Source organism: Hyperoodon ampullatus, assembly GCF_949752795.1.
Source record: "Hyperoodon ampullatus genome assembly, chromosome: 2".
Lineage (NCBI taxonomy): Eukaryota > Metazoa > Chordata > Mammalia > Artiodactyla > Ziphiidae > Hyperoodon > Hyperoodon ampullatus.
In genome coordinates this window covers 108,590,410-108,617,725 of record NC_136915.1, presented here as the reverse complement: position 1 = coordinate 108,617,725, position 27,316 = coordinate 108,590,410, and the positions used below count along the sequence as shown (strand labels likewise).

The following is a 27,316-nucleotide window of genomic DNA, read 5'->3' as shown; positions in this document are numbered from 1 at the left end:
CTCTGTGCTTCAACCATAGATGTGAAAAGAAACTCTGACCTCGAACACCTGAGGCTTCAAAGACATAAGTGCAGATCTGAGTGATTACTGTCTGGCTGTTTGAAACTTTAAAGAAAGAAAGAAAGAAACACACAAACAACTTGAGATTTTGCCCAGAAACAGGGATTTGTGTTTCCTTGTATATCAGACTTTCAGGTCTCTATTGAGATACAGGAAAACTTTGTCTCTTCTCTCCCCAAACACTGGACCGCCCTACGAGCAAGGAGGATTCATCTTCCATCCTTGGGAAAAAGAGTAAGATCCTGTGGCTGCCATTGCAGAGTGTGAGATGGCTGAACTGTAGGGGTGGGTACCTTAGAAACGAGCATTCATACGCTGATCAGAAAGAGACTCATCTCTTGATGAAAACGTAGCATCTAATGGCCCTTATTTTGAATAGTTTTCAGGACATGTTTTGAATTTTGTAGGATTTGGATGAGGTTTCTCTATAATTATTGATACTTCCAAATTTCAGAGGGCTTTTATTTTTTTTTCCCTTCAAGGCTTTTCAGGCCTATGAAATTGAGAGCTGATAGGGATCTAGGGGTAAGTTTGGACATAGATGTAGATTCCAGTTGGAAAACGGAATGCTTGCAGGCTGGATGATCAGTAGAAAGAAAAGTCATGGGTCAGAGTCAGAGAGGCCACACACAGGTTCCCGCATGTGAGGAAGCCCCACTCTGGCGCTGCCCTCTTCTCCCCTAACTCTCTACTTTCCCCCTTTCCTCCCAAAGCAGCATCTTCCTGGCGGTTGGTCATGATAAGACAGAGCTGCAATGCTCTCCCAGGTGTGGACGGTGATCGTGGTGACTGTGGTTTCACTTTTCTCTGCCCTTGATTCTCTTTGGGGTGGCCTTAGGCCTCAGGCCCTCATAAGAGATCACTTGAAACATTGTCTATTTTTTTATTTTTAAAAATTTTTATTGGAGTATAGTTGATTTACACTCTTGTGTTAGTTTCAGGTGTACAACAAAAGTGAATCAGTTTTACATATACATATATCCACTCTTTTTTTTTTTTGATTCTTTTCCCATATAGGCCACTACAGAGTATTGAGTAGAGCTCCCTGTGCTATACAGTAGGTTCTTGTTAGTTATCTATTTTAGATAGGTTAGTGTGGAAACATTGTCTATTTATTTCTTGTTTCCTTGGCTTCTTAGTCATTGATGCCTCTGGTGGCTTGGTTGCCAGACTCCGCTGAGAGCAAGTGCAATAGCCAAGGGATCGGGCCGTGGGAGGCTTTCTGCCCCATTTGTACTGTATGTTTCTGTGGGCACAGAAGTCAGAGATGGCCAAGTCCAATTACCATGGCGTGGCTTCTAGGGAGCCTGGAGCACTTTGTTGTCTCTCCTCCGCCCTCCACCCCCATACCCTGTGCGGTCATCTGCTCCTGTCCCTCCAGGAGAAACGGATGGTTTATTCTGAGTTACTGGAGGGAGCTGTGACGAGGGGAACGTGAGGGCTTGCTGTGCAGGCAGTTTAACCAGCAGAGTCTAGCCTACTGCTCTCGGGCCTCTGCTCTACACCAGCTGTTCTTGGCCTCTATTCTCAAGTGCTTAAGCCAGGAGGGGTTGGGGACCCCTGGCAGGAATCTTTTTTTTTTTTAAATTTTATTGAAGTATAGTTGATTTACAATGTTGTGTTAATTTCTGCTGTACAGCAAAGTGATTCAGTTATACATATTTTTCATATTATTTTCCATTATGTTTTATCACAGGATATTGAATATAGTTCCCTGTGCCTAGCAGGAATCTGACCCTTAATGTCTGGGTACCAGGGCCCCAAGCTGTTGGTTTTCACACTTTTCCTTTCCTCCTCCTGTGGCCCAGAGCCTTGCTCTTGCAATGGGGTGAAAGGAGGGGCAGCATGGGTGGAAACGGAAGCGCTTCAGGAGGGAGAAATCTGACGTGGCAGCGGGAATCCTCTCTCTGTCGGGCATCCCTCCTCTGTTCTGACTAGAACTTCAGCGTCCTAGAAACCACTTTTCTATCTGTTTCCAATGTACCAGGTCAGCTCTCAGGCCTGGCTTCTCTGATTTTTAATTGTTTGAGGTCTTCCTTATCTTGTCTCACCTCACCACTCCTACTAATTCTTCAGGTCTTGGAAAAGTCATTTCTCCAGGAAGCCATTCTTAATTCTTCCCACCCCATTCCCTACTCCCAAGACACTCTGTTATATTCTCCCTTATCACTCTATTCTTCCCTAGTAGATCATTCATCATGTTTTCAACATGTTTCTGTAGAAACATGTTCTCCCTGATATGAGAGGCAAAGTATAGGTCTGTCTTGTCCACAGATTTATCTTCAATGACCAGAACTTGGCAAGCTCTTCAAATATTTAAATGAAAGTGGACTTGGATTTTCTTAAAATTTTTAGGTAATGTATTTGGAACTAATCTCTTTTGGTCAGGGGACAAAGGGGAATTTGGTCTTGGAGCTATTGAAATGGAAGTATCTCTGTCCAGTACCTGGCCGAACACATGGGTCTGAAATTCAAGTGTAAGGTCATCTTTGGGGAGAAATAGATTTGGAAGTCACTAGCAAGTCCTGGAAGGTGGCTTCCTATACCCCGAATGTTGCTACCTGAACAGTCTGGATTTGGTGTGACAGAAGAATAGAGGTATAGGAGATGGAGGACAGATTTCTCACCCCAGTTAGATTTTCTGTCTTGTGGATTTACCCATTTGTTTTTCATCACAGAAATGGCCTCCACCTTCAACCCCCGAGAATGCAAGCTGTCTAAACAGGAAGGGCAAAGCTATGGCTTCTCCCTGCGAATTGAGAAGGACACTGATGGCCACCTGGTCCGGGTGGTTGAGAAGGGAAGCCCAGCAGAGAAGGCAGGTCTCCAGGATGGAGACAGAGTTCTTAGGATCAATGGTGTCTTTGTGGACAAGAAAGAGCATATGCAGGTAAATGGGACATTTGAGGTTCTTCTGCCTCTAGGATCTCTTCAGCTCCCACATCTCTGCTGAATCTAGTTTTGGGGGTCAGTGGAGCCTTCCTGGCTGCCACTGGCAAGGCAGGACACCTTTACAGCCATATTCTGCCGGCCAATCAAGTCTCCCATGATTAACCAAGAACTGTAAAAATTATTCCTAGGTTTGAATAGTGTCAGGTCTAATATGCATTGCATATTTGCTACATGAAAGGAACTATACTAGGCAATTTCATATTCATTATTTTGTTAAATCCTCACCACAACTCATGAGGTTCATATCACTATTTCATAGATGAGGAAGTGGAGGCTCAGTCACCTTAGCTTGCTAATGTGTTCATGTAGTGAACATGGGGGAGGGTCTGACCTTACCCCAATTCTGTCTGCCTCTAACTGGGTGCTCTTTTCACTGTACTATGCTGTCTCCATAGACCCAGGAGGACCTGTTTTGCTCTAGGGCAGCATTCATCCCTGGAAAGGACCAGTCCTAGTAAAAGTCCCCTGGGCTAGGGTTGGGCTATACTCTAGATTACAGTAGTGCTAGAGGCCCAGCCTAATCTGTACCTGGATCTCGGGAGGGGCCTGGGCAGAGATGGCTGGGGCACGATCTGCTAACTATTTGGGTGTCAGGGGTCAGCTAGTAGAATCTCCAGGGCCACATAATGAGCCAGATGGTGAGCCCTCCCCCGGCCCCCACCCCGGAGGTTGATAGAGGGTTATCGGTTAAAGTGAACCTTTTTCTTTCTTCCTCCTAGGTTGTGGATCTGGTCAGAAAAAGTGGGAATTCAGTGACTATACTGGTCCTGGATGGGGATTCTTATGAGAAAGCTATGAAAAAACAAGTAGATTTGAAAGAGTTGGGTCAAAGTCAGGAGTCGAGTTTGAATGATAAGAAGCTGCCCTCTGTGATGAACGGAGGAGCACAGACTTGGACGCAGCCACGGCTCTGCTACCTGGTGAAGGAGGGGAGTAGCTATGGCTTCTCTCTGAAAACTGTCCAAGGTGAGCTTGAGGGTGGGGCAGGGACAAACAGCTTTCCAGAAGAAAGATACTGTTATCTGTTAATGACTCCTTTGACTAATTTTCAGTTGGAGATCCAACAGCAGCCTCTCTCTCCCTTTCCCTCCCTGGCCTTTCCCTTGCTTTGCACAGTTGTGCAAAGAGGGATCAGGACATTGGACAGCAGCACTGTGTGGGGGACACTGGGCACTCCTGTCCCCCAGTGTTCATCAGGCTGAGCCTTTGAGGCCAGAAGGTTAGAGGGTTGATGCTTCTTCGTGGGTAAAGACGGAGGGGAGAATGGAGAAAAAGAGGCAAGAGAAGGGAGGTTCTCCATGATGGTCACTCTTGAATTAGAGTGATATCTCTTTTCATCTCTCAGAATGCACAGGTAGTCACTTATTCAAAAAATTCTTGAGTACCTATTTATGTATCAGCCACTGTTACAGTTGCTGAGGACACTGCAAAAATCTCCACCCTCCTGTGGCCTTTAAATAGTACCCTCAGCTGTGGCCAAGCTCTGACCTGACTTCCTGACCTCTAGCTGAGAGGTACAGTGATTTGAGAAATCCCAACCATCAGAAAGCATTAGAAGTTCTGTTTCTAGAATTTCAGAGCTGCAGGCTGACCCACGCTCAGTTGACCACGGTTTTCTAATGATTCCACTGGGATTGAGGTTGGAATCATAGCTGTGTTAGCCTTTTGGTTCCACCTCTAATGTTGCTCCTTCCCTGTTCTTTCTGGTATTGGAGAGGTACTGATAGTGGGTCATAATTTGCTAAGTGCTAAACAGCAGACCAATAGTAAACATAAAATAGTTTCCAAGGCTTATTTAACCAGTAGCAAGATAAATAAACTAGCTATAAGAGGTATTTCTCAAGTTTGTCAGTTATTAAAACACAGTGATGTAGGTGGTCAAGGGAAGCTTGGCATTTCCCAGAGGTTGGTTATCAGTAAAATGGTAAAAAAAAAAAAAAAAAAGAAAAAGAAAAAGAAAAAGAAATTTTAATTCATACTCTACTCATTTGGCCTTTGTATAATGTCCATGGTGAATGGTTTAGGTTAGCTTTATGAAGAAAATTTTTTCTTCATGACAAATACATAACAAGGTAACAGGAGAAATGTTAAGTATTTAAGGAAGCAGAGTTTAAATTACTGTTATTCTTTGCAAATTGTTTATGTAGTCATTATGAAGCTACCCTTTGCCTAGGCTGATATATTAATATCTTGAAAGAATTGACAGCACTTCTTTAAGAAGCACCTAAATCATACCACCTACTAATACACAATGACTGTGTGGATGCTTTCCTCTCCTCCTGTGCCTCTGCCCTCTTTAGCCTGCATCAGTGAGATTTATTCACTCCACTGGATGTGGTGGTTGTTGATAGTATTAATTAAAGAGGACAGAATGGAGCAGACGACTTCTAATTCTACAAATGCAAAGAAAGGGAGTATGACACAGTGATGCAGTGTGGGCATGATTTGGTACTTTCTGGTTCAAGAAGCCAGTGCCACCTGAGATTGCTTCTTTGCATTTAGTTGGGTTCAGAAATCCTATTCAAATCAACAAAAACCAACTAAGTAATGGCTCTGTCAAGCTTTGCGCTATGAGCTCTAATTGTCACTCTAGATCAGAAGCCAAAGTCTATTTGAGTTAGCCCTAAAATTTGAAGTTCTAATTTTGTATTATTGGGAGAAAACCCTTTGCTGTTGGACTTTCTGTGTAATGGAGTTGTGACGCTTGTTCACCTGCTACCCTCTTTCAGGTAAAAAGGGAGTGTGCATGACTGATATAAAACCTCAAGGTGTGGCTATGAAAGCAGGAGTCCTGGCTGATGATCACTTGATTGAAGTGAATGGAGAGAACGTAGAGGATGCCACCCATGACGAGGTGGTTGAAAAGGTATATCCCAAAGGAGTACTTTTCTTACTGTATCTTTCACTCTGCTCTCATTCGAAGTGACAGGAAGACAGGAATGGTAGTTTATGATGGGCGAACTATAATAATGGGAAGCTAACCCTTTGTATTAACAGCAAACAGACTCACTAGTGGTATAAAGTGTTATAGGGTTTTGGAATAAGGCCTTTGCTAGTTTCATGTTGTTTTGAAGAAAAGTGTTCTAAAGAACCATTAACTTTATCTTTTGGATCTTATTTGTAATTGATTGGAATTAATTCCAATTTAGAGGGGGGTTGGAATCCCCCTCTAAATTTATAATAAAGTGAATGTTGAGCCCATGTTACTAAAATGTAATACAAGCTGGAAGATAACCAGTGTGGTGATGAATATTGAGCTACACATGGGGAGTATTTGAAGACCTGTTATATCCCAAATCTTCTGTCTAGCATGGTTCCATGACACATGGAAAACACTCAGAGGTTTTTTTTTTTGTTTTTTTTTTTGCGGTATGCGGGCCTCTCACTGTTGTGGCCTCTCCCGTTGTGGAGCACAGGCTCCGGACGCGCAGGCTCAACGGCCATGGCTCACGGGCCCAGCCGCTCCTCAGCATGTGGGATCCTCCCAGACCGGGGCACGAACCCGTGTCCCCTGCATCGGCAGGCGGACTCTCAACTACTGCGCCACTAGGGAAGCCCAGAGGTTTTTTTTTTATATATAAATTTATTTACTTATAAATTTTAAAAATAAATTTATTTATTTATGTTTGGCTGCATTGAGACTTCGTTGCTGCGCGTGGGCTTTCCCTAGTTGCAGCGACTGGGGGCTACTCTTCGTTGCGGTGTGCGGTGGCTTCTCTTGTTGTGGAGCGTGGGCTCTAGGCACGCAGGCTTCAGTAGTTGTGGCACGCTGGCTCAGTAGTTGTGGCTCGTGGGCTCTAGAGCACAGGCTCAGTAGTTGTGGTGCACGGGCTTAGTTGTTCCGCGGCATGTGGGGTCTTCCCGGACCAGGGCTCAAACCCGTGTCCCCTGCAATGGCAGGCAGATTCCTAACCACTGCACCACCAGGGAAGTCCGTCAGAAGTTTTCCTTTGGGGTCATATGGAACCTTGAAAATTTATCTTCTCCTGGTAGAAGGATCGTTCAAAGTAGACCTTTACTTTCTTTTTCAAACTCCTTTCCTAGTCTTCACCTATGTACCTTTCTGGGTACACAGATTTCACTTGGGTTCAGTTAGCATCTGTGTGGGTGAGGTCATACTTAAGAAGGCGAAAAACAACAACTGTATGAGGGAAGATAGATAAATACCAGTGAGGTGGTAGAAAACAGTATTACAGATTAAACTCAGGCCTCACATCTCATATTTCCTATTGAATCTATAGACTGTGTGCCTTGATACAGAAACTTTCCTATTTCCCAGCATCATTCTTGGAGATTGATGTTGGTCCTCACCTGTGTATGTTGTTACAGGTGAAGAAGTCCGGAAGCTGCGTCATGTTCCTGCTGGTGGATAAGGAAACTGACAAGCACCATAGTGAGCAGAAGATAAAATTCAAGAGAGAAACAGCCAGTTTGAAACTGCTACCCCACCATCCCCGGGTTGTGGAGATGAAGAAGGGAAGCAATGGCTATGGTTTCTATCTGAGGTCAGGCCCCGAACAGAAAGGTAAGGCACTTGAAGAGCAGAAAACCTGGCAGTGTAACCATCCAATTCCTCATCCCAGTCTGACTCCAGAGTTCCATAAGGCCCCCAACCCCTCATCAGATTCATGAAGGAAGTAGTAAGAAACTAGAAAGCATAGCTGGGTCAGTTTAACTCCGTGCATATGGGGTGGGGGCCTGATGATGGGCATCCCTAGGTTTCCACAGCAGAATTATAAGGCAGAATTTTGGATCTGGGCAGTAGTATGCTGGTAAATTGGCTCTCTGGAAAAAAAAAAGCCCTAATTTGTAGCTTGTGTTGTTTTTTGTGGTGTAAATACTCCCACCATGTCTGATTTCAAGCCACCAACATGCTGTCACAGAATGCAAAGTTGAGAAGTGTTTTCATGAGCTGGTGTGAGGCAGCTTCAACACACCCCTAGGTCTGAGGCAGAGGTGTGGGTTGGGATCTGGGACTTGAAGAGAACCAGGAGTCTTTCTGGTTCCTTGTAATTCAATAAGGAAAGAACTAAGGTCCTCCTACAGAAGCTGAATACATTAAAAAAATGTAGGTTCAGGCCATGTGAACTGTTATTCACCCAGAAGTTGCTATTTTCTTTTAATCATATATTTATATTAATTTATGAAACATTAATTTGGTTCATATAATGTAAAAACATCCTCAGGGCCCTTGAGAATATCAAGTGAATCAGACAAGAATTCTTCAGTCAAGAAGCCTCTTGTTTAGTAGAGGACATAAGACATGTGTATCCATAACTGAAGGTAGATGGTGAGAAGCACCTTAATACAGGGCAGATAAAATACTGTGGAAATCCAATGTTGGAGCAAGTTTTTCTCACTAAAAATGTACTGGGAGGCCTCTTTTACTAAGGCAGCACTTGAGCTCAGGCTTCGTAGTATGAATAGAATTTGGGCAAGTTGATGGAGTGGGGACAGGAAGGCCAGTCCATGAAGACAGGATTGTATGAGTAAAGCAGGAAAACACAGGCACAGTTTTATTGGCATCTAATGTGTAGCACAGAAAACCAAGTTAGAAAGGTTGGCTGGCAAGAAATGATGGACCTTTAGTGCGTATTGAGGAGTTTGGACTTGTTTCTATAGTCAGTGGGGAGTTAAATGTTTTTTGAACAGTGTGAGAGAGAAGAAAAATTAAGCCTACAGTGTCTCGGGAGCTTTACACATCTCAATTACTCCTAATAATTCTGCAAGAATTGCTGAAATTGAGGACTTGAAGAAGATAGGATAATTTCTATAAGGTCAAACAGTTAGTTGTGGTACAGCTAGGATCAAATTCAGGTCTGTTTAGTTCCAAAGCCCATGTTCATGCTGTTGCCCTGGGGAGTGACTCGGTCAGACATTGCATCAGGATGAATCTGGAGGCAGGTCTGCATTGGAGAAGGTGAGCATTAAGGACAGGGAGAGCAACTGGTAAGGTGCTGTGGCAGTTTAGGTAGAATTTCAGGTAGAGGATCTAGAACTCGAGAAGAGGAGATGTATAAAAATATTAAGGTAGCACTGAAGGACTTGGCTGATTAGACATGGGGAGTGGACGCTGAGGAAGAATCAGTTGCTAAGTGTCAGTGCCTGGGGAGATGGTGCTCCCACTAACAGGTGACCATGATGAGGGAGACGGGCCAAGATGACTTTTGGTTTGAATACATTACATTGGAGGAATCTATGGGATATCCAGTTGGAGATGCCAAGCAGCTAGCTGGAAAAGTGAAACTGGAGCTTGTTAAAACTGAATGAAGGGGCTTCCCTGGTGGCGCAGTGGTTGAGAGTCCGCCTGCTGATGCAGGGGACGCGGGTTAGTGCCCCGGTCCAGGAGGATCCCACATGCCGCGGAGCGGCTGGGCCCATGAGCCATGGCCGCTGAGCCTGCGCGTCCGGAGCCTGTGCTCCACAACAGGAGAGGCCACAACAGTGAGAGGCCCGTGTACCGCGAAAGAGAAAAAAGAAAAAAAAAAACTGAATGAAGGACAGAAAAAAGTGTGAGAGATCTGGAGGCATCTGGTGAAGATAGTTTAAGTCACGAGAATAAGGCTAAAGACACATCCTTGTGGTGTGCACACACAAACGCATTCACAACTGAATTTGCCCAACTGCTACTAAAATGCCAGCATGGGTTTCCTAGGGTCTGAATTCTTTGGTTTTGTTCATCATTCTTCCCTTCCCCCTTTTTTCTTTATGGCAACTTCTACATAAGATGTACAGATACAAGTATGCACACTGACTTCCTGGGACCTTGCTGACCCTTCTTACTGCTGAGCATGCTATTTTGTTAAGATTGAATCCCAAACACTTTTAGTAACAACATTCTTTAAAACCCTTTCATTATTAATGGCTGGGTTTGTTCTTGGAATGAGTTCTGACCAAAGAATGAGGCTGGATAGGATGTGTATAGACATCCTAGGGTGCCAGTGGGAAGGACAGGAGTTGTACTCAGCATGCTTTTTATATCTATTTTATAAGGGCCTTAGGTTCCAGCAGAAATCCCCCAGTTTGTTTTTTAGTGGTCTTTCTGATAATTTTATTAATTTTTTTTTGGTGGGGGTGAGTAGGTCAAATCGTTAAGGACATAGATTCCGGAAGTCCAGCAGAGAAGGCTGGCTTGAAGAACAATGACCTGGTGGTTGCTGTCAACGGCGAGTCTGTGGAGTCCCTCGATCATGACAGTGTGGTGGAAATGATTAAAAAGAGTGGAGACCAGACTTCACTGTTGGTGGTGGACAAAGAGACGGAAAACATATATAAACTGGTAAGTAATACAAGGCCACATATTCATGAATTAAGGTTGGGTCCATTCAGTCATGCCCTCAAACTTTGGCTAAGTTACCACTTTGATCTTCGTACTGGAAGGGGCATAAAATCATCATAAAGGCTGCATTGAAGCTCAAATTGGTAGAGATAAGAGAATGCCAAGTGATTGGCACATGAGTTTTAAGTCCTTAGATTCAAGATTTTGAAAGAATTTGCAAATATAACTGCAGAATCTCTCTTGGTGACCTGGGAAAAACCTATGAACAATAGCCTGGAAATAAGCAGATGTAGCCCTAACTTTCCCAAATAGGGAATAATTGGATTTTAAACTATAGACCAATACATTCTATCAATCCGTGTAAAAGCCTAGAAAGGATTATTAAACAGTTTATAAGCCCTTAGCAAGGGAGTAGAAACACAGATTCACCAAGACCAATTGGTGTCAAACTAACCTTATTTCCTCTAATCACAACAGCTATTATCTGCACATTTTAAGGTTTTTATAACATTTTTGTCATAAGAACTGAGGTTCACTCTAGCTTAGCAGACATTTGGGGGCCTCCTAAGGCACCATCTGCCTTGCTGGGTGTTGGTCACAAAAATGAACAAAGATGAACTTGTTCTGTGTGATATGCAATAATAGAAGCATCCAAAGGTGTATAAGTGATATAGAGGGAGGAATATTATGAGAGGTGGCGGTAGTACTAGCGTCCTTTTTAGATGAAAAAAATGGAACTTAGACTAAGTGATGATTGGCGAAAGTCACACAGCTTAGCAGACTGAAGCCGGTGTGTGAATGCAGGTTTTATTATGCCATAATCCCTCCCAGCACATCATTTTGATTAGATATTTCAAGACACTTGTCTTGATGACACTCTGCCCCTATCCAAAAAATGCAATTTAAGGTTACATTAATTGACACTTAGCTTCTGGAGATGGTAGTATTACTGTACTGAGTTGGTCAGACTATACCTGAAATTACCAGTAATGTAATCTTGGGTAAGTTACCCTCTCTGTGTCTGTTTCTTTCGTTGTAAAATGGGTGTAGCTACAGTGAAGGGTGGCTATGAGTGTTAAATGAGTTAATATTTGGAGCATTCAGAATAATGCCTGGCACATATAAATGTTTGTTAAATCAACATTGTGTCCAGTTCTGAGAACCTCACTTTAAGGCCAGTGTCAAGAAAGGTAACCAGAGCAGAGGTTTCGTAAGACACTACATGAATATTTCGCTTGAATAAGCACAGACTTTGGGGAAGAAAGAACATCTTCAAGAATTTGAAAGGCTAAATGGTAACTACGTAAGGTGATGGATGTGTTAATTTAACTTGATTGTGGTAATCATTTCACAATGTATATGTCTAGCAAATCATCATGTGTACACCTTGAATATATACAATTTGTCAATTATACTTCATTAAAGCTGGGAAAATGTATGAAGCAAAAATTGACAAAATTGAAAATAGAAATACAGTTCTACAATAATAGTTGGAGACTTCAATATCCCACTCAATACTGGATAGAACAACCAGACAGAAGTAAGGAACTAGAGGACCTGAACAACACAAACCAGCTAGATCTAACAGACATACACTCTATCCAACAACAGAATACACATTCTTCCCAAATGTACAAGGGATATTCTCCAGAATAGACAATATGTTAGGCCACAAATTAAGTCACAATAGCCAAAAGATGTAATCAACCCAAGTGTCCACTGACAGATGAATGGATTTAAAAAATGTTATATATATATTATATATCTATATACTATCTATCTAGATCTATCTATCATCTCTCAACTATATCTATCTATCTAATGAATTTGGAAGGCTATTACGTGCAGGAAGTAGACTTATTTTTGAGGTGTTCTATGGGGCACAGCTTGACCAAATAGAGAAGGCACAGGGAGCTAGCTTTTGGCTTAAGGATAACTGAAGCTGCCAGGAACAAGCTCTGCAGAGCAGGGAGCTCCCAGTTGGTGGAAAAAATCAAGCAGAAGTCAGAAGGTCACTGCTGTAGCTGTTGTAAAGGGAATTCTGGCATCAAGTCCTTTTCAATGCCTCCTAAACTTATGACAGCATGACTGAACTATAATTTTAATGTTTTGGTTAATATGAGAGAAATTGGACCTAAAAAGATGCTTGTTGCCATCTTCTTCCTCCCTCTTCACTACCCCCTCCACCCCAAAGTAAGTTCCATAGATGGGTAGGTGGGAGGTGGTTGGATCTTTGATATATATCAGTGAATAAAACAAACACCTAAAACAGTTCCTGGCACATACTAGACAGCCAAATATTTGAGTGAAGAATGAGTAAAAACTCATTAAGTGTTTAATGTTACTGTCCTCTGCCTGAAGATTAGCTGCTACTGGCAGATACAGTTGATTTGCTTGTTTGGGTAGTGACATCAGTGGTATTTTTGCATGTGATGAGTCACTTTGACAATTTTCCACATTCTATTTTATTTTTTAAATTTATTTATCTTTGGCTGCATTGGGTCTTTGTTGCTGTGCACGGGCTTTCTCTAGCTGCGGCGAGCGGGGGCTACTCTTCATTGTGGTGTGCAGGCTTCTCATTGCGGTGGCTTCTCTTATTGCAGAGCACAGGCTCTAGGCACACGGGCTTCAGTAGTTGTGGCTTGCAGGCTCTAGAAGGCAGGCTCTGTAGTTGTGGTGCATGGGCTTAGTTGTTCCACATTTCCTGGACCAGGGATTGAACCCATGTCCCCTGCATTGGCAGGCGGATTCTTAACCACTGTGCCACCAGGGTAGTCCCAATTTTCTACTTTTTTTAAATTATAAATTTATTTATTTTTATTTTTGGTTGCATTGGGTCTTCATTGTTGCACGTGGGCTTTCTCTAGTTGCGGCCAGCAAGGGCTACTCTTTGTTGTGGTGTGTGGGCTTCTCATTGCGGTGGCTTCTCTTGTTGCAGAGCATGGGCTCTAGGCACGTGGGCTTCAGTAGTTGTGGCACAAGGGCTCAGTAGTTGTGGCGCATGGGCTTAGTTGCTCTGCAGCATGTGGGATCTTCCTGGACCAGAGCTTGAACCCGTGTCCCCTGCATTGGCAGGCAGATTCTTAACCACTGTGCCACCAGGGAAGCCCCCAATTTTCCACATTTTAAAGAGAAAGAAATGTGGGAAGATTTGCAAGTATATCATTGAAAGGTCTGAAGTTAGCTGAATTAGGTAACTAGCAGGTTCTGTGCTGGTGCTACTCTTGATAAGAAAGGAAGATGTGGTCTTGGGGTTAGTAAGACAGATGACACCAGGACCCCAAATCCAGTTTTATCCAGGTTGCTGAACAGTATGATTTGGGGCAGAGCAAACGTACTCACCTTCAATTGCTTGATTTTCTACTCATTGCCTAACAAATGTCCTGGATGCTTGTGAGTGATAATTTAACTACTGATCCAAGATCTTACTAGACCCAAATATACCCTTTTAATTCTCTCACCTAAAACCCACACTCAGCTAAACTCTTCATTCTGTAACACAAACCAGTCATATGTTTCCTGTTCTCTGCCTCTTTATATTTGAGACCATCACTGCCTTCTTCACATGGATGGTCTGGGAGTTGAGATGGATTAGAAGTATTTAAAGATAGTGAGGAGTCTGGCTTAATAGAAGTGTCAGCTAATGGTTACAATAATAAATAGTAAAATAAATTGAGTACAGCAGATACAGGACTGGAGGGGGAGGGGGAGAAGCAAGTAGCAAATGATGGAATTGAGTTTTTTTTTTTTTTTTTTTTTTTTTTTTTTTTTTTGCGGTACGCGGGCCTCTCACTGCTGTGGCCTCTCCTGTTGTGGAGCACAGGCTCCGGATGCGCAGGCTCAGCAGCCATGGCTCACGGGCCCAGCCGCTCCGCGGCATGTGGGATCTTCCCGGACCGGGGCACGAACCCATGTGCCCTGCACTGGCAGGCGGACTCTCAACCACTGCACCACCAGGGAAGCCCTGGAATTGACTTTTGTTACCATATGTGATCACATGATTGCCAACCTCCTCTACCCCCTCCCCCAATTAATTACTGCGTGTAATTCAAATAGTGGTAAAAATAATGTCTCATGTTTCACTTTCTCTAATGTGTTTAAGGAGCTCTGAAGAGTTCTGAAGACCATCTTATTGAAGGGGAAGGGCCAGGTGAACCTGCTCTGCATGAGGTACTGGGCAAGTCACTCAATGTCTATAATCTCCTAACAGGGAGATTGCCTATGGTTTGTTCAGTGACTCGCTCACTATCATGGAATCAGAATAAACTGGCAGTTCTGTTAGACTTATTTTTGGATCCTTGTACAACATTCTATACTGCTTTTATTTTATATATATTTACATTTGTTTACATGTTTACACTCATTACTCTATAACCAAGCTCAGTCTTCCTTTATACCTTTTCTGTTTGGGGTAGTAGAGAAATTTTATAGCCCACAGCCAGATGTATCTGGAAGAGGAGTGGAACATGGAGGATACCTTATAAATTAAACCAGCACATTTAATAAAGTGTAACTTCTCATACTTAAAATTAATGGTTTTTTTTCCCCTTTATTTTCTAAAGGCTGGCTTTTCTCCATTACTCTACTATCAAAATCAAGAACTGCCTAATGGGTCTGTCAAGGAGGCTCCAGTTCCTACTCCTGCCCCTCTGGAGGTCTCAAGCCCAGATACTACCGAGGAAGTAGCAGATCATAAGCCTAAACTCTGCAGGCTGGTCAAAGGTGAAGATGGCTATGGCTTTCACTTAAATGCGATTCGGGGTCAGCCAGGCTCATTCGTCAAAGAGGTATGGTGATCTGGTTCCAGCAGCCCAACGAACAGTCACAATTAGGAGAGTCCCAGTTTCTCCCACTCACTGATGGCTCAGTAAAAAGGTTACATTGAAGGCTTACACTGAGGGTCTCACGTGGGTTCAAATAAACACTGTTATGGTCTTGTACCCTTTAAGATAGGTACTAGTACATCCTAAGCTCACATCTTTCATTTCTTAAACATCTGTTCCACCTAATTGTCTCTATAGATACTTTCAAATCAAATACTGTAAACAGAGTGAGTTGACATGACTGTGGTGACAGTCACTAAATATTATGGGAGTGATACTTGTTTGCTTCTGTGCATAATGCCCTTACCCTGCAGGGACTGACAGTGAGAAGACTATCTCTACAGCTCTCAAGTTGGGAACAAAGAAGGCGGACCTATGAAATCTAATGCCTTCAACCCAGAAGACATATGATATTCAACCACTGTGACACTACTCATTTGAGTACGGAAGTTGTAGCTTTCATAAGGAGAAAAGCAATAGAGAACCATTCTCAACTTCTCTACCTCAAGGAGAAATAATAACATAATTAAAAATAAATTCTCAATGTCCTCATCTCTCCTCTGAAGAATAGCTAGTCTAACATTCTGTTATCTGTGTTTGGAAGTGATAACTCAGAACCTCTGCCCACAGGTACAGAAGGGTGGCCCTGCTGACCTGGCTGGGCTAGAGGATGAGGATGTCATCATTGAAGTGAATGGAGTGAACGTACTGGATGAGCCCTATGAGAAGGTGGTGGACAGAATCCAGACCAGTGGCAAGAATGTCATACTCTTAGTCTGTGGAAAGAAGGCCTATGATTATTTCCAGGCTAAGAAAATCCCTATCGTTTCCTCCATGGCTAATCCACTGGATGATGCCCCTGATCCGGAAGAAGGAACGCCGGAGGAAGCAGAGCAAGACTCACACATGGCAAAAGAACGAGTGAGTGGTGATACATTTCTTTTAGTAATCTAACTAACCAGAGTCTAGTAAAGTCCTTAATAAGTGCACCATGTGTCTATGTTTACCACAGATTTCCTAAAATACTAGAAAATTACAGTGTAAAGAGAACTAGCAAATTTATTTATCATGGCAGAGAGGAGATGGTATAAGAACAGCAAACATCTTATTTTTCATAGCATGGAGTTGATGGTAACTTATCAAAATTATAATGGGAACCACCAGAAGAAACTGAATCAGACTATTTATGTACAAATTCTGGATCTACCATTTATCAGCCTTGGGTAAATGGATTTATTCTCCATGCCTCAGTTTCCCCACCTATAAAACAAGGATAATTTGTCAGATTGTTATCAGGATTATATTAATTAAGACTGTTAAAGTGCTTTGAGCAGTGCCTGCTTCATGGTAAGCATGAAAATGAATGGTGGTGGTTAGTGACAGTATTGTTTTTAAAATAATTGGCAGATATTCAAGTTTTATTACTGGGGAAGAGTAAGCATTATTCCGTATGTATTTGGATTAGATAAATTCCTTGGTAAGTCTTAATTTCTTTTCACAGGTGAACTTGAGGTCCAAAAGTAAACTGACCTAAGTTCATAAAGAAAATGTATGGCAAAGCCAAGACTCTAAAAGTTTTATATTCTTTCTGTTACATTATTTCTATTGATTGGTAATACAAAAAACAAATACTCATTTTTAATGAATACATGCTGTCTTAGTCTGTTTGGGCTGCTAAACAAAATAGCATAGACTGGTTAGCTTATAAACAACAAACATTTATTTCTCACAGTTCTCGAGGCTGGGAAGTCCAAGATCACGGCACTGACAGATTCAGTGTCTGGTGAAGGACCTCTTCCAGCTTGCAGACTGCTGACTTCTGGCCGTGCCTTCACATGGAAGAAGGGGCTGCAGAGCTCTGGGAGGCCTCTTTTATAAGGGCACTAATCTCAATCATGAGAGCTCTGCCCTCATGACCTAATCACCTCCCAAAGGCCCTGCCTCCTAATAACATCACCCTGGGGAACAGGATTTCAACTTACCCATTTTAGGGAGATACAGACTTGCAGACCATTGCATACATGATAGCCATTGACCTTGTATTCTAGGTGTCTTTAAAAAATTCTATAACAACTCTATAGGAAGTCATTATAGTACTATGCTAACTTTACAGAAAAGAAATTATACATATATGGACATTAAGAAATCTGTTAGTGTCAAACAGCAAACTGGAAACAAAGCCAAGTACAGAATTCAGGTCACCTGGCTTCTAGTGAGTGACTCTACTCCCTGATTTAAGTCATGCAACTCTGGAATAGATCATCCATCTCCTGATGTTCACACTCTTACCACTTATAGATCCTTTGTTTTCTTTTGCACAGGCCCACAGTACAGCCTCTCATTCTTCTTCCAATTCTGAAGATACAGAGATGTGATGAGAACAAGTAATAGCTTTGGCTGATAGCTGTTTCTGGGTATTTAATAGGAATCTTTTCCTAAGGAATGAACTACCACCGGTTTACTGTCTCTGTTAGAGAAGAACTCCTCTGGAAACCAGTTTGTCATGTGTGATTGTCTTCTGTTGTCATCTGTTTTAGGGGCGGCTACTGCAGATAGCTTATTTATGGTCAACTTAGGAAAAGTTAAGGCAGGAGCCAGATGCTTTTCATTTGATTTCTTTCAAGCTTCAACTTAACTACATTTCTCCGTATGCTGTTATCTCTTCTGTAGGTTCCTAGAGCACCAAAGATGATTTATAAATTTGTATATGTGAGAACTGCTAATTAAAGTACCTGAGCAGATAAGCCTATTAAAATTATCCTTGGTAAGAATGTTGTTGTTGCTAAAATAAATGCCATTAAAAATGCCTTTTGAGTATGCTTAAATTTTGCCTGTTAGCTCATGTAACCTTAATAGTGCTTTAGTTTTTGGTAAACTTTTTATGCTTTAATCTACATGTTGCCTCTAGAAACCCAAAACACAATAAAACTCAGAATAAGATCTGAGTAATAAAAAGAGACTTCCTGGTAATAAAATTCAGGATTTTCTTAAATTGCATATCTGAGTGTTCTAAAATTTTCCAACAGCTTCCTTTTACAGATGAAGAAATTGAGTCGTAGGATAGGAAAGTGACTTATTCCAGTTAGCAGTTATTCATTGTTTTACCCCACAGCACGAGGGGCAAATGAAAAGAAAAAATGAGATATCATCACTGACTTGAATTTAGAGTAATTCACTTTTAAATAATAAGTTGAAAGGAAATCAAGAAAAATGACATACTTTGAAGTCTCTCTTGGTAGACTCTAGTTCAGTTGCATACCATTCCTTCCCCAGGACAGATAACCTCTTGGTTATTTTAAGGGGACAGGGGTTGGGGAGGAAGGGTGGGATGCCAATTCATATTAGATCACACAAGCATAACTTTTTAACCAAGCTATCCTCGATAAAATGATGCTAAGTCCAAAGTGTTAACAATCTCTGATTTTAATGATAGTCAATCTCAAGGGAACGTCATAACCTTCTCCATGTGATCCTTGACTTGAACAGAATCTCATGTGTTTGGCCCAGCTACCTTAGATCTCTCTTAGCCCAGAATTCCAGTGTATTTTCTCCCCTTAGTTTCTTGGCTCTGTCCAGTCCCACCACCCAGCATACTGCACCAGCCTCAAACCCAAACAGGGTGCTCTTGGCTGAGTACTAGCTTGAGTTACTTCTCTCTCTCATTTCTGTGATCATGAGTAGCTGATGCTACTCATGATCACAGTATCATCGGAGGAGGAAGGTATAAGCTGGAGGTAGAATATGCCACCATAGCATTTTGTTTGTTTAAAAAATGTTAGGCCCCGGTCCCCTCCATTTTTTCCCTCTTATATCCAAATTCTGACACCACTGGCCTGTAGCAGTCTATAATAGCCATGAGTTCAAGGTGCCATATGCTTCTCTGGTGCCTGTTTGTGGGCCAAATAGAGGAAGAGTATGCTGGAGAGAGCACTGACCAGGAAGATGACATCAAACCAACGGTGATAGAAGTTGAACTGTAGCTCTCCAAGGACTTCGGTGACTATGGTGCGGTACTCCAGAGGCATGCTCATTCGGATCAGCAGCACAGAGGAGACGAAGTACATGCCCTGTAAGTCAGATTAATCAAGAAGTCCCTTTGAACGTAGTGACAGACAAGTCCCAGGACATTGTTAAAATATTTAAAAGTACAGAATACATTTCTGGCATTTTACAGCTGTACACATAAAGCTAGTTCATTAAACTTACCATTATCTGTGCTAATAGTAGGACAATGACATTGGAGGACTTACTGCTGGATATGGCATAAAAGAACTGTCAAGAAAGGGAGGAGAGATGAATTTATACGGTACTGCTAGATTCCTGTGTCAAAAACATTACGTAGTACAGTTAACATTTAATTAAAAATGTCTCTTCCATGCCACAATCCTTTATAGAACCATTCATATGATTAAGGCTATAAATAAGATATTTAAATAGACTGCCCCAAAAGGATCCAGTTATACTTTTCCCATATGGGTAAGTTGGTGGTTTTAGGTATTATAACATGAAAGGATTCCACCTTATCAGAAACTATGTGATACATATGAGTTTAACATCATTATAAATCATTAAAACAAATTACTCCAGGCCACTCCAAGCCGTTGAAATTGTTACTAGGCTCCCTGAGCTCTTCCTAAAATTGTGCTAGATGTTTGGTGATCCCTTCTCCCCTCCCAACCTCTTCTCTCCTTTCAAACAATTCTTGGATTTTGAAATCCCTACCTCTTCTGCCAGAGAGGATTTACCTTCCAGCTCCATGAAGCCTTCCTATGTTGATCAGAAAACAGCTGAACATTCTGCTTCTCCTACTTCCATATCCTCCTTACAAGCAACTCTCACAGTTATTCTTCTAACCTCAAATACTATCTCATTTATTCATTCCAAATACCTGCTCAGTACCTACCATGTGCCACGTTCTGTTCTAGATGCTGGTGACATATCAGTGAATGAAACAGACTGGGATCTCATTCTGTGACCTTTGGTAACTAACTGTACTTATCTGATTGGTGTATGATGTAAATACATCATCATCAACTTATGTATTAGTTTAACTTTTTCTTTTATTCTGTTGTATGTCTTTTAAATATTTGCGATTGCTGTTTAAGATTTCAGAAGGCAGAAATGTTAATTAGGTAAAATCATCTCACAGTGCCACATGTAATTAAATTAGTACTTTTAAACTCTGTGATACAACCTACCTTGGTAAGAGTGATCAGCAGTCCTCTGATAGATGTGACAATGATTATTCCAACCAGAATGAAGGAAATGTGTTGGGACCAGAACTTCACCTGTCAACACAATAGGAAGGAAAAATATTTGTTAAATCTCTGTTCAGAGAGATGGGAAAGCTAAGAAGATGCATTCTTATCACTTATGTAGCTGTGAGAGGGAACTTCATTAGCAAGTAAGTGGCAGCGAAAACATGTACAGGAAGACTGCAGTGGATATCTTAACTAGCAGACTTAAAACTTAAGGACAGAAGAAAGAAAGTGCAATGAAGTGATGAAAATAACTCTAATAACCAGAAGAAACACAAAGCTAATAACACAGCTTCAAGTGAAAAGCATGAATTAAAAGGAAACTAAATAGCAGCCTGATAATTTTTAATATCTGTGAATGACAGTTCTCTGATCACCCAAAACTATAAGAAACTTTTCTTCTTATAATAAAAGAATATGTAGACATTCTCAGCTATAGTCTAGGAAATAGCTGACCTTCATCTGAATCACATGATGATACCTTCTTCTCCTCTTGGATTGCTTCAGAGTGAGAGGCAGCTGTGATACCCTGTGCTTGATTCAGGGCTGAAAAGCATCTGAGGGGGAGCTGCATTGCTAACATCTAAGAGATGTTATTCAGAATTATGAAACGTGAAGTATGTATATAGATGAGTTATAGATGGAATACATATACACACACAGCAGCTAGCCTTAAAGCACTGATAAGGGCATTTCTAAAAACTCACCCCAGTAAAAAAATTTAAAAGAGGAAAACACATGTGAAAAAAGAGCGAAGCATACTTTACCGTATAATTTATACACTACCTGAAGGAAAGATACCATGCTCCTTCAAAAAAGGATACACTATTGATCTATCATCAAAAAAATGTGTGCTTTGAGCTGTTTCTCAAGGACTGGAGCTCAATTTGCTCTGGTGTATTTTCATTTTATCCAGCTACCAGGGGCATGTCCAGCTGAGATGGCTGGCTGGGGGTAGCATGCAGTCTGTGGCCAGGATCATAGCACAGCTAAATGGCACTCATAGGGACTAAGAACATGACATTGGTCTTATTATCAAAGTGCTAATCAGCTAGAATCATTGGCTATATATATACCTGGAAAATATACTATTCTACAAATAAAGACATTAAACTTAAATTGGGACAAGAGTGTGTTTAATAACAGTGGTATTATAAAACATGTAGAAAGATGATTAAAAAAACCTTTGTGCACAGGTGACAGTTAACATTTTTAGCTCAAAACCCACATGAATTAATTGATACAGTTAATTTTTTTTTTTTTTTTTTTTTGCGATACGTGGGCCTCTCACTGTTGTGGCCTCTCCCGTTGTGGAGCACAGGCTCCGGATGCGCAGGTTCAGCGGCCATGGCTCACGGGCCCAGCCGCTCCGCGGCATATGGGATCCTCCCGGACCAGGGCACGAACCCGTATCCCCTGCATCGGCAGGCGGACTCTCAACCACTGCGCCACCAGGGAGGCCCAATACAGTTAATTTTTTATAGCAGAAATCATTTCAGTTCTAACACAAAAACACTAATTAGTATTTAATTTTCTACCAGAGGAATCAAAGGTGAGTTATGTTTGAAGATGTCATCAAGTATCACAGAGAGAAGTATTTGAATATTTGTTATGGAGAAGCTGGTGAGTGGTAGCTGCTACAGAGAAGAAGAGGAGGAACTACAGAAATAATCACTCTCCATGACAATAATAATTGCCAGTCGTTACTTATGGTTTTATGCCCTTTACGAATTTGCCATATGAATATGCCAAAATATAGAGGACAGTGAGAAGAATGAAAGCAGAGCAAGCACCTAGAATAAGGAGTTAGAATCTAAAGAATTGTAATTTAGAGCAGATAAAATAGAAAGAAACATAACAAACAAGGATTTTGATACAACTCTTACATCAAATTGGATCCCCAGATAATTCACAGTGATCTCAATGCCTCTTGTGACTGGATCAGTTTTCCCAACTCGGTCAAAAACGATATTAATGGTTGCCTGCAGAGACACAGACCTTTACATTAGAGTATCTCAATAATCACCATTTTAAAAAATGATTCAAAATAATGAATTAATCACCAAATGTACCTTACAGGTGGATATTCCTAAAAATGCAATTCTACTCTCAATCTAAATCATATATAAGAAATCTATTTTGGCTATTCACACATAGGCAAACAAAAGTCCCTATCTACACTATCTTTCTTTTCTGTAGAGTATAAAGGGGAATAAGGCTATGACATATACAACTTAATTTAATAGGATCCAGAAAGGAAACATTTTGGTAGACGAACTCAGGGTAAGAGAATCAAGGAATTCCAGGGTCATTCCCTGTGGTTATTTTCTGACAGCTCTAATAGCAATCACTAAAACAACAAAAAGAGAGTTATAGCTGACAAGCCAACAAGGAAGATCAAATGGAATTAAGAAAAATACCCAATTAATCCAAAAGAAGGAAGAAAAAAAGGAAAAAGGGGAAAAAAGAACACATGAGATGAATAAAAACATACAGCAACATGGTTGTTTTAAACTCAACCATATCGATAATCACATTAAATATAAATGGTCTAAACCAGGGGTTGGCAGACTCTGCCACTGTCATGTAACTGTAGCTACAGACAATATGTAGATAAATGGGCTTGGCTGTGTTCCAATAAAACTTTTAAAATAAAAGCAGGTTGTGGCTGGATTTGGCCTGTGGGCTACAGATGGCTGACTCCTGGTCCAAATATGACAATTAAATGGCAGAGACCATCAGATTAGATAAAAAAGCAAGTTGCTTACAAGAAACCCACTTTAAAGATACAAATAGGTTAAAAGTAAAAGTATGGAAAAAGATATATTATGCTAACGCTAATCAAGAGAAAGCTGGAATGTCTATATTAATATCAGACAAAGTAGATTTCATAGCAAAAAATAAAAGGGTCATTTCATAAGAATAAAAGAATCATTTCAACAAGGGGCACATAATGACCCTACATGACATACATGAAGCAAAAAAAAGACAGAATTTTAAAAAAGGCAAATCCACAACAATAGGTGGAAATTTCAACACCCCTCTCTCAGTAATTAGTCAGAAAATCAGTAAGAATACAGAAAACTTTAACAATACTATCAACCAACTTGACCTAATTGACACTTGCAAGCCATTCCACCCAACAGGAGTAGAATACACATTCTATTCAAGTGTACATAGAACATTAACCACGGTTAACCATATTCTGGGTCAGAAAACAAGTCTCAATAAACTTAAAAAGATTCAAAGTATATTTGCAGATCACATGAAATTAAATTAGAAAGCAATTACAGAAAGATATTCAGATGATCCCCAAATATTTTATAACATACTTCTAACCCACAAGTCAAAGAAGAAATCAAAAAGGAAATCAGAAAGTATGTTGAACTGAATGAAAATAAAAATAAACATATCAAAAAAGTTGCATTTTGTGAGATGCAACTAAAATAGTGCTTAGCAAGAAATTTATAGCGTTAAGAGACCTATATTAAAAAAAAAGGTTTCAAACCAATGATCTTAGCTTCCACTTTAAGAAACTAGAAAAAGAAGACCCCCAAAAAGCAGAAGAGAAATAATAGTAGAAACCAGAAAAACAACAGGGAAAAATCAATTAACCCAGATGCTGGTTCTTTGAAAAGTTCAATAAGATTGATAACTTCTATCGAGACTGATCAGAAAAAAAGAGAAAAGACACACATTATCAATATCAAGAATTAGAGAGATACCAATTCACATACAATAAAATTATTATAATTAAAAAGATAGATAATAAGTGTTGAGGATGTGGAGAAATTGCAACCATCACACATTGCTGGTAGGAATGTAAATTGGTACAGATGCTTTGAAAAACAGCCTGGTAGTTTGGCAGTTTATTAGAAGGTTAAACATATAGTTAGCATATAACCCAGCAATTTTACCCCTACAGGTATATACCTAAGAGAAATGAAACATCTGTCCACATAAAAACTTATACATGAATGCTCACAATAGCATTACTTACAGTGGCCAAAAAGTGGAAACAACTCAAATGTCCATCAACTGATAAGTGGATAATTTAAATTAATGTGGTATATCCATATAAGGAAATAAATATTACTCAGTCATAAAAAGGAATGAAGTACTGATAGAGGCTACGACACAGAGGAACATTGAAAACATTTGTGAAGAAGCCAATCACAAAAGACCACACTGTATGATTCCATTTACATGAAATGTCCAGAATAGGGAAATTTATAGAGACAGAAAGTATCAATAGATTAGTGGCTGCCTGAGGCTGGGGGAGAAATAGGGAATGACTGCTAGTGAGTATGGGATTTCTTTTTGGGGTGATAAAAATTGATTGTGTTGATGGTTACACACTTTGTGAATATTAAAAACCACTGAATTGTACACTAAATGGGTGAATTGTATTGCATGTGAATTATATCTCAATAGAGCTGTTACATAAAAAGAGAATGAGAGAGGTGACATCATTACAGATTTTATAAATATTAAAAGGATAATAAGAGAATACTGTGAACAATCTTATGCCAATAAATTTGACAACTTCAATAAAAATGGATAAATTCTTTGTAAGACACAAGTACAAAAGTTCACTCAAGAAGAAATAGATAACCCTGAATAAACTTTATAACTATTAAAGAAATTATATTTGTAGTTAAAAAACTCTCTGCAAAGAAAACTCCAGGTCTAGATGGCTGATGAAATCCACCAAACATTTAAGAAAGAAATAATAACAATTCCACACAAACTCTTCTGCTAATTAGAAGAGAAAGAAATACTTCTCAACTTATTCTCTAAGGTTAGACACATAAACCAAACAAAGACATTAACAAGAAAACTACATTCTGGTATTTCTCATAAACATAGATGCACAAATTCTTAACAAAATTTTAGTAAATTAAATCTAACAAAATATAAAAAGGATAATATATCATGGCTAAGTAAAGTTTACTGCAGGAATGCAAGGTCAGTTTAATACTCAAAAATTAATGTAATTCACTATATTAGCAGACTAAAAAAGAAAAATCATATGATCATCTCAATAGATGCAGAAAAGCATCTGACAAAATCAAACATGCTTTCATGATTAAAAACACTCAAGAAACTATGAATAAAAGAAAATTCCTCAGCCTGATAAAGGGCACCTAGGAAAAACCGACAGCTAACATCATACTTAATGGTGTAAGACTGGATGCTTTGCCCCTAAGATCAGGAACAAGATCAGGATGAGTGCTCTATTTAACTCTGTAACTGGAGGCTTTGGTCAGTGCAGTAAGGCTGGGGGAGGAGGAGAAGAAGAAAGGTAGGATGGAATTGTTTATGTAGAAAAATCCTACGAAATTTATAAAAAGCTCCTAGAAATAATAAGGGAGTTTAGCAAGGTTGCAGAATATAAGATCAATATACAAGAATCAATTGTATATCTATATGCTAGTAACACTTGGAAATTAAAATTATAAAAACATTTTCATTTATAATAGCATCAAAAAATTAAAAACTTAAGAGATAAGTCTGATGAAAGTTTTGTACACTAAAAACTATAAAACACTGTTGAGAGGAACTAAAGAAGATCTAAATAAATGAAGAGTTGTACCATGCTCATGAATTGGAAAACTCATTGATCAAGACAGTGTGGTATGGGCAGAAGTAAATATATAAGTTACATATAAATCTCAATAGAAAAAAAGAGAGTACAGAAACAGACCCACACACATATGGTCAATTAGTTTTGACAAAATTGCAAAATTACCTCAATGGAGAAAGGTTACTCTTTTCAATAAATTGTGTGAGAACAATTGGCTATCTATATGAAAAATATGAACTTGGATTCATACTCCAATATCATATTAGAAAATTAACTCAAGATGGATCATAGACCTAAATGTAAAACCTAAAACTATAAAATTTCTAGAAGAAAACATATGAAAAAAATCTTTGTGACAAATCTTTAGACAAAGATTTCTTAGATACAACACCAAAAGCATAATCCATAGTAGGAAAAAAAAAGATAAACTGGACTTCATCAAAATGAAGAATTTCTGGTTTTTGAAAGATACTGCTAAGAGAATGAAAAGCCAAGCCACTGACTGGGAGAAAATATCTGAAAATCACATATTTGATAAAAGGCTTCCAGACTAAATTGAAAAACTCTCAAACTCAGTAAAAAGAAAACAACCTAATTAAAAAATCGGCAAAAAAGGGCTTCCCTGGTGGCGCAGTGGTTGAGAGTCTGCCTGCCGATGCAGGGGACACGGGTTCGTGCCCCGGTCCGGGAAGATCCCACATGCCGCGGAGCGGCTGGGCCCATGAGCCATGGCCGCTGAGCCTGCGCATCCAGAGCCTGTGCTCCACAATGGGAGAGGCCACAACAGTGAGAGGCCCGCGTACCGCAAAAAAAAAAAAAAAAAAAAAAAAATAGGCAGAAAATTTGAATAGATACATTGCCAGAGAGGATATACAGGTGGCAAAAAGGCACATAAAAAGTTGTCCAACATCATTAGACATTAGGAAAATGCAAATTAAAATGATTCAATACCACCTCATACCTATTAAAACATCTAAGATTAAAAAGACTGACTATACAGTGTTGGTGAGGATGTGGAATAACTGAAACTCTCAAACACTGCAGGTGGGAATATAAAATGGTGCAACCTCTTTGGAAAAGTTTGGCTGTTTCTTCAAAAGTCAAACATACATCTGCCATATGACCCAGCCATTCTACACTTAAATGCTTTCTCCCAAGAGAAAAGAGAGCATATGTCCAAATACAGACTTGTACAGAAATGTTCACAGCAGCTTTATTGTAATATCCCCAAATTGAAAACAAACAAATATCGATCAGCAGGTGAACAGATAAACAAATTGTGGCACATCCATACAATGGAACACTACTCAGCAATAAAAAGGAATAGAGAGGCATTACAAAGGGGCCTGAGGAAACT

General features: G+C 40.2%; 2 protein-coding genes across 3 annotated transcripts in view; one reads left to right on the top strand and one right to left on the bottom strand.

The window, feature by feature from the left end:
• Positions 1-2,740: 2,740 nt before the first annotated feature.
• PDZK1 (PDZ domain containing 1) lies at positions 2,741-17,489 on the top strand (the record flags this gene model as incomplete). 2 transcript variants are annotated; one of them, XM_079696340.1, is made up of 8 exons in its annotated part: positions 2,741-2,950; positions 3,732-3,978; positions 5,742-5,878; positions 7,342-7,537; positions 10,095-10,291; positions 14,854-15,078; positions 15,745-16,035; positions 17,436-17,489. In XM_079696340.1, 8 exons carry the CDS (start codon positions 2,741-2,743, stop codon positions 17,487-17,489), a joined length of 1,557 nt encoding a protein of 518 aa, XP_079552466.1. The 2 variants fall into 2 exon arrangements, with proteins under 2 accessions (XP_079552466.1, XP_079552467.1); XM_079696341.1 differs by lacking the exons at positions 5,742-5,878; positions 7,342-7,537.
• Positions 17,490-18,519: 1,030 nt separating this feature from the next.
• Positions 18,520-27,316, bottom strand: part of GPR89A (G protein-coupled receptor 89A) — a gene marked incomplete at its 5' end in the record, with an annotated part of 45,550 nt that continues 36,753 nt past the window's right edge. Inside the window, 4 exons of the mRNA XM_079696342.1 lie at positions 18,520-19,181; positions 19,321-19,386; positions 20,313-20,402; positions 22,259-22,354. Coding sequence (XP_079552468.1) covers positions 18,975-19,181; positions 19,321-19,386; positions 20,313-20,402; positions 22,259-22,354 — 459 coding nt within the window. The 3' untranslated portion in view covers positions 18,520-18,974. The remainder of the gene's footprint in view (positions 19,182-19,320; positions 19,387-20,312; positions 20,403-22,258; positions 22,355-27,316) is intronic.